At 43.7% G+C, this 16,886-nt stretch overlaps 1 protein-coding gene across 1 annotated transcript; it reads right to left on the bottom strand.

Annotated features, from left to right (window-relative positions):
* Window positions 1-969: 969 nt before the first annotated feature.
* LOC123075539 (chitinase CLP-like) lies at window positions 970-2,559 on the bottom strand. The gene has a single exon (XM_044498121.1). It carries the CDS (start codon window positions 2,450-2,452, stop codon window positions 1,181-1,183), a length of 1,272 nt encoding a protein of 423 aa, XP_044354056.1. The 5' UTR covers window positions 2,453-2,559; the 3' UTR covers window positions 970-1,180.
* Window positions 2,560-16,886: the final 14,327 nt, after the last annotated feature.

The raw sequence follows: 16,886 nt of genomic DNA, 5'->3' as shown, positions 1-16,886 counted from the left end.
TACTATAAGACTTACCCATAATGGTCCATCTGTTGTTATCGGCAAACAATATGATAGTTGTCGGATTACTCATGGACAGTTATCGATCCCCAAACTAGATCTCCACCACAAACACTAATGTAGCTAGCTACATGACTACTACGATGGTGAATGCGGCATAACACTTTGGACAAACTTTGCATGGGCAACTGGTAACTATATTTATCTCATATTGGTAACTATAGCATGTGCATAATGATAGCCACATAATCGCTGTGTTGATAAATGTAGCATGGGTGGCCTAGTAACTTTAGCATGAGAAGTTTGATAACTATGACATGATCTGCTTGGTAACTACAACATGATTAGCCTGATAACTTCCACATGGGCAGACTGATAACTATAACGTAGGAAACCTGGTAACTTAAGCACGAGTAGTCTAGTAACTTTAGCATGCATAGCCTATACATGTGTATTCCCCCCTCCCCGACCCATCTCACATTGGAATACTATGAAAAAGTGGTTCGATTTTACTTCGAGATGACCCACCACCTCCCCTTTGTCGACATGCCCTACCTCTCTGATTGCATCTCTTCTAGTGCCACATCTTGAATCCTGCTTGCCTCACCTTGGGCAATTTTTTCTAAAAAAAAAAGCTAGACACACATAACAAGAGAGAGAGAGAGAGAGAGAGAGAGAGATAACATCGCCTGGACCCAAAAAATGGAGAACCAAACAGAAAAATCGCCTAAGAAATCCTGCAGGGTTCCAGATTAATTTTCCTGAATATTTTATTGTTTTTATTTGTTATTGTGGATGTTGAGACTTTTATATATATATTTCATCAAACTTTATAAAGCTTGACTTAAGAAAAAAAATATCATGTGATGTTTGACTTAAGAGAAACTTTACAAAGTTTAGAAATGTTGACTTAAGATAAAACTAATATCCGAATGGAAAAAAGACAGAGAAGGAAAGAGAGTAACAGTGTTGCTACTTGCCCAATTGTTTGAATATATCAACCACACACAAACAAGTGCAATTTTGTAAAATGGGATGAATATCTCTTAGCTAGGCAAGATGGAACCGCGTGCCAAATGTCGTAGGCCTAACACCATAATCAAGATCAGCCACACTGAGCATCCAATAAGTGGTAGACTTCAGTAGAGATACAGATTTATTATCACCGACCATAAAATGTCTAGGCGCTGCGAGTGGTGAAATTGAACTGGCCGCACTGCGTGAAGGACGGCAGCCTCGCGAACCCGAGCCGCTTCTTCTTCATGTCGAACTCCAGCACGGTGTTCTCCATCTGGAACCCTCCGATGAGCACCGACGGCGCGCTTCCGTCCCCGCCCTTCACCCCCTGCATCTGCACGAACGCCAGGCACGCCGTCGTGGGCCCCATGTCCACCATCAAGCTCAACCCGTCCATCCTCCAGTTCTTCCCGCCGCCCAGCGTCAGCGTCACGGCCGGCACCAGGTACCCGGTCCGCGTGTTGGCCAGCGTACGCGTATCGTAGCACAGCTGGAACGGCGCATAGGGCTTCACCGCTTTCGCCACGGGCCCGCCCTGCGCACCCTGCCTCGCCAGGGCCTTGGTGAACGCGTCCACCAACGGGAGGAACACGTCGGAGCGGAGCAGGGTGAAGGGCGACCTCGTGCAGAGCACTGCGCCGCCGGTGGCGAGCGCCTGCGCCGGGACGGGCACGCTGGCGCTCTCCACGGCTATGGACTTGATCGTGATGTAGTGCGCGGGGTTGCCCTTCTTGGCGACGAGCGGCGTGTAGGCCAGCTCCTTCGTGTAGTCCCTCTCCGGCTGCGCCATGAAGTGGAGCGGGCCGCCGCCGAAGACGGCCACGCCGGGGTCGCTTGAGAGGCCGCGGGGCAGACAGAGGAGGAACTTGTTGGAGACCTTCTGCGCGGACGCCACCTGCGCCGGCAGCGCCAGGTCGGAGCCCGCGAGCCCCGCCACGCCCGAGGCGCCCTGCGGCAGCGACTCGAGGAGTTTGCTCGGCGCGCACGCGGCCACGGCCCGCACGTTCACCTGGCTCACCGGGTTCTTCCCGTCGGTGGTGTTGGCGACGAACCTGGTGTGGATCAGGTCCCCGGCCGCGCACGCGCCGGTGACCGGGTTGTACGGGAAGGCCCTGCATACCTTGTGACTGGGGTCGCAGAGCTTGTCAGCCGCGCTCTCGCTGCAGCTCGGGACGTGGTACTTGTTCGCGAGCCTGCATGTGTCGCTCTTGCACGGGAACGCCGCCGGCAGGTGGTCGGGCGTGCACGTCGACCAGACGAGCGGGCCGGCGGTGTCGACGACGATGTTGGCGCCGTAGTGGAATGGGATGGTGTAGAGGCGGGTGGCGGGGTCCTTGGTGACCGGGGCGAGCACCGACCGAACACTTTTGCACGACGCCGGCCACGCTAGCACGGCTAGCGAGACGGCCAGGACGAGGACGGGGAGCCGCGCCATCTTTCTTGGCTAGAGAAGTTCGGTGGTTGGTGTTGACTTAACTTGCGAGTGTGTCATTCCGTCGGTGGGTGCGACCTTGTTTTTATACCGGAGGTGAGGCATGTGCGATCTCTCGAGTCTCGGCACCGGAATTAATGGCGATTTCCCGTCGACGATGAGGAGTGTACTATAGAAGTAGTTAAATTGTTTTCGTCTGCCACAGTGTCGGATCTTGCTGCGGCGTGCACAGGAAGGTGTGCATGCATGGGCGCGATCGATGCAGCGTGAGACTGACTGACCGAGTGGAACTGGAAAGCCCATGTTATCTATCTGTCCATTTCTGTGCACAGGAAGCTGCTTCCATGAGATGCATTGACCTTCTGACAGATCGCACCGACGAGGAGGATTCCGATGCACGCCATCAATCTTTTTTTTTTAAGGGGTTGCACGCCATCAATCAAGCATCCGGAGAATCAAGACTACCAATGAGTACTCGGCCCAAATCTGAAATTCTCAAATCTGAAAGTTTTATTTGCGTTGCATGGTAAGTGTGCAAGTATAGTACCATACTGCTCGTTAAGAAGAGTAGCATGGTTATCGAATTAGGTGAATCGCATTCGAGTTTGGCCTAATGCTATGCATCTTGTTGTAAGAACTAGTAATGTTTCGCATGGCAGTGCAGTGTCTATCTTTGGGTGTACGTGTTAATATTCGATCTCACTATGGACGTGTTTTTCACTTTGAAAGAGTTCTTCCATCGCGTGTCGGTTGGGTATTTTCATTCTCCCAAGCGTCCTCTCTATGTTGAGGAGATGCAGAGTAGAGAGGCTACATAGAAAAGACACAACAGTAAACATAATACACACGTTCTGTCGGAGTTCGTAGTGTTGAGTTGCTTGTCCGGCGACCCCATCCTAGCGAGTGCGTGCATATATAGCACTCCAAACCGTGTCCCTTGAGAATCTGCATCAAGTGAGGTATGTCCGCCTGCTTCCTCTATGACGGACGGCCACCTCGTCTTCACCACCATGGATGATGAAGCTATAGCACGAGAGTTTTCTGTGAACTCTCTCATGTTCTGAACCTCTCTCGGTTGACATGTGCCTTTGGTCCATTTTCATATATGCTAGATGTTTCTAGTCGACTTTATAAAATTTTCCATGTCATTAATCTTGTGCTAATGCTAATCTAGATTAAACTGAACCAAAAACTGCCTAATTTTCTAAATAAAATATACATGAATAAACCATTCAAATCAGTTGCACCTCTATAAGCTAATGAGATGTTAAAATTAAAGCTTGTTGAGAGAAATGGTCTATGGTCGGTGCCACAGGATGTTACAATAGATGCTAATAAAAAAATTGGAGCCTGGTTAGTGATAACTTTCTCACAGTTTGCCACGCTAGTTTTGCCACACTTGTATTATTGTCGTGGATAAAATCCTGGTAATACTATGAGGGTATGAAAGTAGGAGCATCGTGTCTACCGGATATGCAAATAGGTGTACGCAGAAAGGATTATATAGGTTCGGGTCCTCATCAGGGGAGGTAACACTCTACTCATGTGTGGTGTTCTTGCCCTTCGCATAGGTTACAAAATGAGAGACTTCAACCTTCTGCCCAATGCCTTCTTCCTAGCTTATATGTGCGCTAGGAAAGGTTTCATAATGAGCGTGTATTTAACGTTATTGATCGTCTTATGCACGACCAACTGTTCATGGCCATTATTACTATTAATTTGAAGGAAATATGCCCTACAGGCAATAATAAAGTTGTTATTCTATATTTCCTTATTCATGATAAAGGTTTATTATTCATGCTAGAATTGTATTGATCGGAAACCTAAATACATGTGTGAATACATAAACAAACACCGTGTCCCTAGTGAGCCTCTACTTGACTAGCTCGTTGATCAAAGATGGTTAAGGTTTCCTAACCATAGACATGAGTTGTCATTTGATAACGGGATCACATTATTAGGAGAATGATGTGATGGACAAGACCCATCCGTTAGCTTAGCTTAATGATCGGTCGGTTTTGTTGCTATTGCTTTCTTCATGTCAAATACATATTCCTTCGACTATGAGATTATGCAACTCCCGGATACCGGAGGAATGCCTTGCCTCCTATCAAACGTCACAACGTAACTGGATGATTATAAAGATGCTCTATAGGTATCTCCGAAGGTGTTTGTTGGGTTGGCATAGATCGAGATTAGGATTTGTCACTCCGAGTATCGGAGAGGTATCTCTGGGCCCTCTCGGTAATACACATCATAAGCTTGCAAGCAAATGACTAAGGAGTTAGTCATGAGGTGATGTATTACGGAACGAGTAAAGAGACTTGCCGGTAACGAGATTGAACTAGGTACGGAGATACCAACGATCGAATCTCGGGCAAGTAACATACCGATAGACAAAGGGAATTACGTATGTTGTCATAAGGTTCGACCGATAAAGAACTTCGTAGAATATGTAGGAGCCAATATGGGCATCCAGGTTCCGCTATCGGTTCTTGACCAGAGAGGTGTCTCGGTCATGTCTACATAGTTCTCGAACCCGTAGGGTCCGCACGCTTAACGTTCGTTGACGATATATTACTATATGAGTTATGTACGTTGGTGACCGAATGTTGTTCGGAGTCCTGGATGAGATCACGGACATGACGAGGAGCTCCGGAATGGTCCGGAGGTAAAGATTGATATATAGGATGATATGTTTCGGCCAAGGGGTAAAGCCCACGGGGATTTAGGTCAGTGCAAAAGGAGTTTTGTGGAGGCCAGGGGGCCAAACGCCGAGGCCCATGGTGTCTGGGCCAGACGCCAAGAACTATGGCGTCTGGTCCTGGAAGTTCGAGAAGGACTCTTCCTTGCGGGCAAAATCGACTTTGAGGAGGCTTTTACTCCAAATTTCGACCCCAAGGCTCAACATATAAATAGAGGGGCAGGGCTAGCACTCGGAACACATCAAGATTCACCAAGTCGTGTGCCGGCAACCCCGTCTCCTCTAGTTTATCCTCCGTCATAGTTTCTGTTGTGCTTGGCAAAGCCCTGCGGAGATTGTTCTTCACCAACACCGTCAACATGACGTCGTGCTGCCGGAACTCATCTACTACTTCGCCCGTCTTGCTGGATCAAGAAGGCGAGGACGTCATCGAGCTGAACGTGTGCTGAACGCGGAGGTGCCGTATGTTCGGTACTTGATCGGGACGGATCATGAAGATGTACGACTACATCAACCGCGTTGATAAACGCTTCCGGTTAGCGATCTTCAAGGGTATGAAGATGCTCTCCCCTCTCGTAGCTATGCATCTCCATGGATAGATCTTGCGTGTGTGTAGAAAACTTTCGTTTTTCCATGCAACGTTCCCCAACAGTGCCATCCGAGCCAGGTCTATGCGTAGATGATACGCACGAGTAGAACACGAAGAGTTGTGGGCGGTGATAGTCATACTGCTTACCACCAACGTCTTATTTTGAGTCGGTGGTATTGTGGGATGAAGCGTCCCGGACCAACCTTACATGTTCACGCACATGACACCGGTTCCACCAACAGACATGCAACTAGTTTTGCATAAAGGTGGCTGGTGATAACCCACAAGTATAGGGGATCAATTGTAGCCTCTTTCGATAAGTAAGAGTGTCGAACCCAACGAGGAGCTAAAGGTAGAACAAATATTCCCTCAAGTTCTATCGACCACCGATACAACTCTACGCACGCTTGACGTTCGCTTTGCCTAGAACAAGTATAAAACTAGAAGTACTTTGTAGGTATTGTTGTATAGGTTTGCAAGAATATAAAGAGCACGTAAATAAAAACTAGGGGCTGTTTAGGTAAAGAAGCAATAAAGTTAGTATATCGAGTGTGGAAAAGTGGTGGTAGGAGTTGTGAAATTGTCCCTAAGAAATTGACTACTTTACTAGACCGATAGCAAGTTTTATGTGGGAGAGGCCACTCCTAGCATGTCATCCCTGACTTGGAATTCTATGCATTTATGATTGGAACTATTAGCAAGCATCCGCAACTACTAACGTTCATTAAGGTAAAACCCAACCATAGCATTAAGATATATTGGTCCCCCTTCAATCCCGTATGCATCAATTTCTATGCTAGGTTGAAGCTTCTGTCACTTTTGCCCTCCAATACATAGTCTTATGAACATACAACTAACCCTATGGTGTGATCCACGCGCGCGCTCATATGATGGGCACCAAAGAACAGCAACATAACCACAAGTGAATTAAACCAATCATAGCAATTCGCCAATTACCGATAGGACAATGAAAATCTATTCAGACATCACATGATGGCAACACATCATTGGATAATAATTTGAAGCATAAAGCACCATGTTCAAGTAGAGGGTACAGCGGGTTGCGGGAGAGTGGACCGCTGTAGATAGATGGGGGAAGGTGATGGAGATGTTGGTGAAGATGACAGAGGTGTTGGTGTAGATCGCGGTGATGATGATGGCCCCGGCGGTGTTCCGGCGCCACCGGAAGCGAGGGGGAGAGAGCCCCCTCCTTCTCCTTCTTCCTTGGCCTTCTCCCTAGGTGGGAGAAGGGTTCTCCTTCTGGTCCTTGTTCTCCAGGGCGTGGGAGGGGCGAGAGCCCCTCCGAGATTGGATCTGTCTCTCTGTCTCTCTCTGTTTCTGCGTTCTGGATTTTGCCCTTTCACCGTTTCTTTTATAACCGGAGATCCGTAACTCCGATTGGATTAAAATTTGAACACGATTTTTATCCGTATATTAGCTTTCTTGCAGCAAAAGAAGGGCAACAACCGCCTTACGGGGTGTCCACGAGGGTCAGGGCGCGCCTGCCCTCCTGGGGTGCGCCCCCTGCCTCATGGCCCCCTCGGGCATCGTCTCGCGATGATTCCACTTCCCAAAAATCAAATATATTCCAAAGAAATCTCCGTCAGTTTTTATTCCGTTTGGACTCCGTTTGATATGGATTTTTTACGAAACAAAAAAAATGCAACAAACAGGAACTGGCATTGGGCACTGGATCAATATGTTAGTCCCAAAAATAGTATAAAAAGTTGCCAAAAGTATGTAAAAGTTGTAGAATATTGGCATGGAACAATCAAAAATCATAGATACGACGGAGACGTATCAGCTGGCGGGTGTCTGTTTCTCCTACTTTAGTTTAATCGAATTTGACTACGGCCGGTCCTTGAAGAAGGTTAAAACATCAAACTTGACGAAACACCGTTGTGGTTTTTGCGTAGGTAAGAACGGTTCTTGCTAGAAACCCGTAGCAGCCACGTAAAACTTGCAACAACAAAGTAGAGGACGTCTAACTTGTTTTTGCAGGGTATGTTGTGATGTGATATGGTCAAGACATGATGTGTTATACGTTATTGTATGATATGATCGTGTTTTGTAAGATATCTGGCAACTGGCAGGAGCCTTATGGTTGTCTCTTTATTGTATGAAGTGCATACGCCATGTAATTGCTTTACTTTATCGCTATGCATTAGCAATAGTTGTAGAAGCAATAGTTGGCGAGACACCCACGACGCAACGATGGAGATCAAGGTGTCGAACCGGTGGCGATGGGGATCATGACAATGCTTTGGAGATGGAGATCAAAAGTACAAGATGATGGCCATATCATGTCACATATTTTGACTGCATATGATGTTTATCTATTATGCATCTTAGTTTACTTAGAAAGACGGTAGCATTATAAGATGATCCCTTCACTAAATTTCAAGGTATAAGTGTTCTCCCTGAGTATGCACCGTTGCTACAGTTCTTCGTTTCGAGACACCACGTGATGATCGGGTGTGATAGACTCTACGTTCACATACAACGGGTGTAAGACAGTTTTACACATAAAGAATACTTGGGTTAAACTTGATGAGCCTAGCATGTACAGACATGGCCTCGGAACACTAGAGACCGAAAGGTCGAACGTGAATCATATAGTAGATATGATCAACATAGAGATGTTCACCATTGATGACTACCCCATCTCAGATGATGATCGGACATGGGTTAGTTGATTTGGATCACGTATCACTTACATGACTTGAGGGATGTCTATTTAAGTGGGAGTTCTTAAGTAATTTGATTAATTGAACTTAATTTATCATGAACTTCGTCATGATAGTATTTGCATATCTATGTTGTAGATCAATAGCTCACGATATAGCTCCTATATATTTTTTATATGTTCCTAGAGAAAACTAAGTTGAAAGATGATAGTAGCAATGATGCGGACTGGGTTCATGGTCTGAGGATTATCCTCATTGCTACACAGAAGAATTATGTCCTTGATGCACCGCTAGGTGACAGACCTATTGTCGGAGCAGATGCAGACGTTATGAACGTTTGGAAAGTTTGATATGATGACTACTTAATAGTTTAGTGCGCCATGATTTACAGCTTAGAACCGGCACTTCAAAAACGTTTTGAATGCCACGGAACATATGAGATGTTCCAAGAGCTGAAATTGGTATTTCAGACTCATGCCCATGTCGAGAGGTATGGGACCTCTGACAACTACTTTGCCTACAAGATGGAAGAGAATAGCTCAGCCAGTGAGCATGTACTCAGAATGACTGGGGACTACAATCGCTTGAATCAAGTGAGAGTTAATCTTCCAGATAAGATAGTGATTGACAAAATTCTCTAGTCACTATCACCAAGCTACTAGAACTTCGTGATGAACTATAATATGCAAGGGATGATGAAAACGATTCCCGAGCTCTTCGTGATGCTGAAATCGGCGAAGGTTAGAAATCAAGAAAGAGCATCAAATGTTGATGGTTAAACAAGACCACTGGTTTCAAGAAAAAGGGCAAAAGGGAAAGTAAGGGAACTTCAAGAAGAATGGCAAACAAGTTGCCGCTCCCATGAAGAAACCCAAAGCTAGATCCAAGCCTGAAACTGAGTGCTTCTACTGCAAAGGAAATGGTCACTGGAAGCGGAACTGCCCCAAATACTTGGCGGATAAGAAGGATGGCAAAGTGAACAAATGTATATTTGATATACATGTTATTGATGTGTAATTTATTAGTGCTCATAGTAATCCCTGGGTATTTGATACCGGTTCAGTTGCTAAGATTAGTAACTCAAAACAGGAGTTGCAAAATGAACAGGGCCAGTTAAGGGCGAGGTGACGATATGTGTTGGAAGTGATTCCACGGTTGATAAGATCACCATCGCACACTCCCTCTACCTTCGGGATTAGTGTTGGACCTAAATAAATGTCGTTTGGTGTTTGGGTTGAGCATGAATATGATTGGATCATGTTTACTGCGATACGGTTATTCATTTAAGTCAGAGAATAATTGTTGTTCTGTTTACACTAATAAAACCTTCTATGGTCATACACCCAATGTAAATGGTTTATTGAATCTCGATCGTAGTGATACACATATTCATAATATTGATGCCAAAATATGCAAAGTTGATAATGATAGTGCAACATATTTGTGACACTGTCGTTTAGGTCATATTGGTGTAAAGCGCATGAAGAAACTCCATACAGATGGCCTTTTGGAATCACTGGATTATGATCATTTGATACTTGCGAACCATGCCTCATGGGCCAGATAACTAAAACTCCGTTCTCCGGAACAATGGAGCGAGCCAATGACTTATTGGAAATAATACATACCGATGTATGCGGTCCAATGAGTGTTGAGGCACGCGGCGGGTATCATTATTTTCTGATCTTCACAGATGATTTGAGCAGATATGGGTATATCTACTTAATGAAACAAAAGTCTGAAATATTTGAAAAGTTTAAAGAATTTCATAGTGAAGTGGAAAATCATCGTAATAAGGAAATAAAGTTTCTACGATCTGATCGCGAAGGAGAATATTTGAGTTACGAGTTTGGTCCTCATTTAAAATCATGTGGAATAGTTTCACAACTCACGCCACCTGGAACACCACAGCGTAATGGTGTGTCCGAGCATCGTAACCGTACTTTATTAGATATGGTGCGATCTATGATGTCTCTTACCGATTTACCACTATCGTTTTGGGGTTATGCATTAGAGAGAGCTGCATTCACGTTAAATAGGGCACCATCTAAATCCGTTGAGACGACACCATATGAACTATGGTTTGGCAAGAAACCTAAGCTGTCTTTTTTAAAGTTTGGAGTTGTGACACTTATGTCAAAAGGCTTCAGCCTGATAAGCTCGAACCCAAATCGGAGAAGTGTGTCTTCATAGGATACCCTAAGGAAACAATTGGGTACACCTTCTACCACAGATCCGAAGGCAAGATCTTTGTTGCCAAGAATGGAACATTTCTAGAGAAGGAGTTTCTTTCGAAAGAAGTGAGTGGGAGGAAAGTAGAACTTGATGAGGTAATTGTACCTTCTCTCAATTTGGAAAGTAGCACATCAGAGAAATCCGTTCCCCTGATGCCTACACCAACTATAGAGAGGAAGTCAATGATGATGATCATGAAACTTCAGATCAAGTTACTACTGCACCTCGTAGGTCGAACAGAGCACGTTCTGCACTAGAGTGGAACGGTAATCCTGTCCTGGAAGTCATGTTACTAGACCATGGCGAACCTACAAACTATGAAGAAACTATGATGAGCCTAGATTCCGATAGATGGCTTGAGGCCATGAAATCTGAGATAGGATCCATGTATGAGAACAAAGTGTGGACTTTGATGGACTTACCCGTTGATCGACAAGCCATTGAGAATAAATGGATCTTCAAGAAGAAGACAGACGTTGATAGTAATGTCACTATCTACAAATCTCGACTTATAGCAAAAGGTTTTCGACAAGTTCAAGAAGTTGACTACGATGAGACTTTCTCACCCGTAGCGATGCTTAAGTCTGTCCGAATCATGTTAGCAGTTGCCACATTTTATGATTATGAAATCTAGCAAATGGACGTCAAAACTGTATTGCTTAATGGATATCTTAAAGAAGAGTTGTATATGATGCAACTAGAAGGTTTTGTCAATCCTAAAGGCGCTGACAAAGTTTGCAAGCTCCAGCGATCCATCTATGGACTGGTGCAAGCATCTCGGAGTTGGAATATATGTTTTGATGAGGTGATCAAAGCATATCGTTTTATACAGACTTATGGTGAAGCCTGTATTTACAAGAAAGTGAGTGGGAGCTCTGTAGCATTTCTGATATTATATGTGGATGACATATTATTGATTGTTTAAATGATATAGAATTTTTGGATAGCATAAAAGGATACTTGAATAAGAATTTTTCAATGAAAGACCTCGGTGAAGCTACTTGCATATGGAGCATCAAGATCTATAGGGATAGATCAAGACGCTTAATAGAACTTCCACAAAACACATACCTTGATAAGATTTGAAGAAGTTCAAAATGGTTCAGTCCCAGAAGGGGTTCTTGCCTGTATTACATGGTGTGAAGTTGAGTAAGACTCAAAAGCCCGACCATGGCAGAAGATAGAGAGAGAATGAAAGTCATTCCCTATGCCTCAGCCATAGGTTCTATATGATATGCCATGCTGTGTACCATACCTAATGTGTGTCTTGCCACTTATCTGGCAAAGAGGGTACAAGAGTGATCAAGGAGTGGACAACCAGACAGTGGTCAAAATTGTCCTTAGGTGCCTTAAAGAGGACTAAAGGAAATGTTTTTCGGTTATGGAGGAGTTCGTTGTAAATAGTTACATCGATGCAAGCTTTGACACTAATCTAGATGACTCTAAGTCTCAATCTGGATACATATTGAACGTGGGAGCAATTATCTAGAGTAGCTCCATGCAGAGCATTGTAGACATAGAAATTTGCAAAATACAAACGGATCTGAATGTGACAGACCCGTTGACTAAACTTCTCTCACAAGCAAAACATGATCACACCTTATTACTCTTTGGGTCTTAATCACATGGCGATGTGAACTAGATTATTGACTCTAGTAAACCCTTTGGGTGTTGGTCACATGGTGATGTGAACAATAGGTGTTAATCACATGGAGATGTGAACTATAGGTGTTAATCACATGGCGATGTGAACTATGGGTGTTATTCACATGGCGATGTGAACTAGATTATTGACTCTAGTGCAAGTGGGAGACTCAACGAAATATGCCCTAGAGGCAATAATAAAGTTTTTATTTTATATTTCATTATTCATGATAAAAGTTTATTATTCATGCTAGAATTGTATTGATCGGAAACCTAAATACATGTGTGAATACATAAACAAACATCGTGTCCCTAGTGAGCCTCTACTTGACTAGCTCGTTGATGAAAGATGGATAAGGTTTCCTAACCATAGACATGAGTTGTCATTTGATAATGGGATCACATCATTAGGAGAATGATGTGATGGACGAGACCCATCCGTTAGCTTAGCATAATGATCGTTCGGTTTTATAGCTATTGATTTCTTCATGTCTACACATTCCCTCGACTATGAGATTATGCAACTCCCGGATACCGGAGGAATGCCTTATGTGCTATCAAACGTCACAACGTAACTGGGTAATTATAAAGATGCTCTACAGGTATCTCCATAGGTGTTTGTTGGGTTGGCATAGATCGAGATTAGGATTTGTCACTCCGAGTATCGGAGAAGTATCTCTGGGCCCTCTCGATAATACACATCATAAGCTTGCAAGCAAACGACCAAGGAGTTAGTCACGAGGTGATGTATTACGGAACGAGTAAAGAGACTTGCCGGTAACGAGATTGAACTAGGTATGAAGATACCAACGATCAAATCTCGGGCAAGTAACATACCAATAGAGAAATGGAATTACGTATGTTGTCATAAGGTTCGACCGATAAAGATCTTCGTAAAATATGTAGGAGCCAATATGGGCATCCAGGTTCCGCTATTGGTTATTGACCAGAGAGGTGCCTCGGTCATGTCTACATAGTTCTCGAACCCGTAGGGTCCGCACGCTTAACGTTCGTTGACGATATAGTACTATATGAGTTATGTATGTTGGTGACCGAATGTTGTTCGGAGTCCTGGATGAGATCACGGACATGACGAGGAGCTCCGGAATGGTCCGGAGGTAAAGATTAAGTATAGGATGATATGGTTCGGCCAAGGGGTAAAGCCCGCGGGGCTTTAGGTCTGTGCAAAAGGAGTTTTGCGGAGGCCTGAGGGCCAAACGACGGAGACCCTGGCGTCTTGCCCTGGGCCAGACGCCGAGGCCCATGGCATCTGGGCCAGACGCCAAGGACTATGGCATCTAGTCCTGGAAATCCGAGAAGGACTCTTCCTTGCTGGCAAAACCGACTTTGAGGAGTCTTTTACTCCAAGTTTTGACCCCAGGGCTCAACATATAAATAGAGGGGCAGGGCTAGCACCCGGAACACATCAAGATTCACCAAGCTGTGTGCTGGCAACCCCGTCGTCTCTAGTTTATCCTCCGTCATAGTTTCCGTTATGCTTGGCGAAGCCCTGCAGAGATTGTTCTTCACCAACACCGTCAACACGCCGTCGTGCTGCCGGAACTCATCTACTACTTCGCCCGTCTTGCTGGATCAAGAAGGCGAGGACATCATCGAGCTGAACGTGTGCTGAACGCGGAGGTGTCGTATGTTCGGTACTTGATCGGGACGGATCGTGAAGATGTACGACTACATCAACTGCGTTAATATACGCTTCCGCTTAGCGATCTTCAAGGGTATGAAGATGCTTTCCCCTCTCGTAGCTATGCATCTCCATGGATAGATCTTGCGTGTGCGTAGAATTTTTTTGTTTTTGCATGCAACGTTCCCAACATAATTGTCGTATTTAACTAGATATACTGCCGTTGGGTAACACCAACACTCAATGCATCATGGAGATCATGGGTGCCTCTTGGTCCATCCAACTGCTACCCGTCTAGGAATGACTGACTATTAGTACCTGTTCATTAGGGAGTGTAGAATCCGACTGTGGGCACTTAGCCCGCTGGTATGGAACCTCATGGCTTGTGAACTTTTGGGTTGTAACCTTGATGGGCTCGGTGAGGAACCCCTTGGCCCACTATCATTTTGGTCGTAATCTTGATGAGCCTGGGCAACACGTATCCTTGTGCCTATCTCGTAGGTATTCCCCCATCAATTATCTTAGGTGATCAAACTTTTAGCAACACTTTGGCTCGCTTAAGAAAATCTGGCCACACTTTTTGGGGTATGACCTGTGAGGCTTACTTTTTACAAAAAGAATCTCGCTTTAGTTCGTCTCTTAACTTCTCAAACCGGACAACTTTAGTCCCTTATACCGCTTCAGGTGGTTTTTGTCTGGCGTGGGCGTGGTTTTTGTGTGGAACCCACTTATCAGTTCTATGAAGAAGAAAAAAAATGAACAACTATTAATGTTGAGCAAACAAATTGACACTATATTATACATACTAGCATGTAAGCAGCTTACCTAGCAGGTGGCGGAGCTTGATGGGGGCCAAAGGGGGCCTTTGCCGCCCCCCCCCCCCCCCCCCCTCCTACCTGGCAGGTGGCGGAGCTTGATGGGGGCCAAAGGGGGCCTTTGCCCCCACCCCCCCCCCCCCCCCCCCCCCCCCCACTTTAGAAAAATTGTTCAGTGCACCCCTAATATTATTAGGCTTGAATTACATTTGCCCCCTCAACAATATTTATCAAGCTCTGCGCTGGTAGTCATTGTGCTTGCGATGTGGGTACATGGCGATCGTGCGTGTGTGGTGGTCCGTGGTAAGCACGCTCGCGGTTAACTACAAAGGTTGCAATTCGTGGATGAGCACGGCGACCAGACCCACATGCATGTCAGTGTTGTTCCTCTACTCGGTGAGACAGAAGGGCTACTACACGACACAAAGTATACATTACGTGCATCTCCATCTGCAACAATTCTTTGTCCGACATTTGTTGGTTAACTTGAGTGTGCAACTGACGCGAGGTCTGGGGTTTGAATCTCCTCGGCTCTTTTTGTATTGTAATTGTAGGTTCTTATCTATTTCCCGTGCCTCAACTCTCTAAACTTTTGGTCGAAACCTAGTGACGTTTCAAGTTTTGGTTATTAACTTGTCCACGTCTGACCAACCTAAAGCGGTATGAGGGACTAAAGTTCTCCAGTTTGAGAAGTTGAGAGACTAAGTTTTGCTGGTTTTGGAGTTTAGGGACCATTTCTATACTTTCAAAGAGTCGAGAAATGAAAAATATACTTTCCCTTTTTTATTTAAAAAATGCCATGAACCCCCAAACACATTTTCTTATAAAAAAAGAGGAAAACTTAAACTTTGAAATACCACTGTATTATAAGAAAATGTCATGGTACTTTATAAAACAACCATTTTTGTAAATAATAAATTTACAATGAGTATGATAAATAAAGGTCGTGTGATTTAGAAAAACAAAATTGTTATGCTAAACTTTAAACTGCCATCCTCTGGATAAAATAATGCCATGAACTACACATTATCTTACAGTAGGAAACCGATAAACACATAAATTTATGAAAATGTCAAGTGCTCTGAAAAAATAAAATTGCCAAGCTACTTTTATAAAATGTTGTCTCTCTACTTTCTAAACTTAAAATGATAATAAAAAGTGACATGCCAATAAAAATGCAAAAAGATTCATCCTCTTAATTATAACATTGTCATCCTCCCGAGAATAAAAATGGCATGCTCTCCACTAATAAAATTGTCATCCTCCTGACAATAAAAATGTCATGCTCTCAAATAATAAAATTTTCATCATGTTAACAATAAAACTGCCATCATGCTAATAATAAAAATGCCGTGCTATTAAAATAAAAATAAAATGCTCTTAATCATGAAACTACGATCGTCTTGACAAGAAAAGGTCATGTTACTAATAATAAAAATGTCATCCACTTAATAATAAAAATATCATGTTACTAATTATTAAAATGTCGTACTCTTAATAAATATAACTACCATCCTCTTAATAATTAAATGGCATGTCATTAATAATACAAATTGTAACTCTTAAAGCATGGCAAGTTTAGAAAAAAAATTGTAACTCTTAAAGCATGGCAAGTTTAGAAAAAAAAATCACCTCTAAAAACATGGCAAGTTTTTAAATGTGTTCTCTAAAAACATGGCAGCTTTGGGACTTATAATGTACATGGGAAAAAAGATTTTTGTTCTCTCAAAAAAGGGAAAATTCAGGATTTTTGAATTCTTTTAGGTGAGTTTTCTAATGAAAAACAAATTTAAAATGATTTAATTTCAAACACATAAATTTATTTAAGCACAGGTGTTCACAATATCCACTTCAGTTCAAGTGGTAAACAGGCCACCACTCATGCAGGAGGTCGTGAGTTCGAGACCTCCCCCCCCCCTCTGAATTATAAAAATATCATGTTACTAATTATTAAAATGCCATACTCTTAATAAATATAATTTGATCCTCTTAATAATAAAATGAAATGTTATTAGTATTAAAAATGCCAAGTTTTGAATGATTAAAAATGCAACTTTTAAAAAAATGGCAAGTTTTAAAATGTGTTCTCTAAATACATGGCAATTTTGGAATTTATAATGT

The sequence above is a fragment of the Triticum aestivum genome, chromosome 3D (genome assembly GCF_018294505.1).
Source record: "Triticum aestivum cultivar Chinese Spring chromosome 3D, IWGSC CS RefSeq v2.1, whole genome shotgun sequence".
Classification (NCBI taxonomy): Eukaryota; Viridiplantae; Streptophyta; class Magnoliopsida; order Poales; family Poaceae; genus Triticum; species Triticum aestivum.
This window is presented reverse-complemented; position numbering and strand designations above follow the sequence as displayed.

Excerpts from the sequence above, each read along its gene's own strand:
- LOC123075539 (XM_044498121.1), bottom strand. The coding sequence starts at position 2,452 with ATGGCGCGGCTCCCCGTCCTCGTCCTGGCCGTCTCGCTAGCCGTGCTA.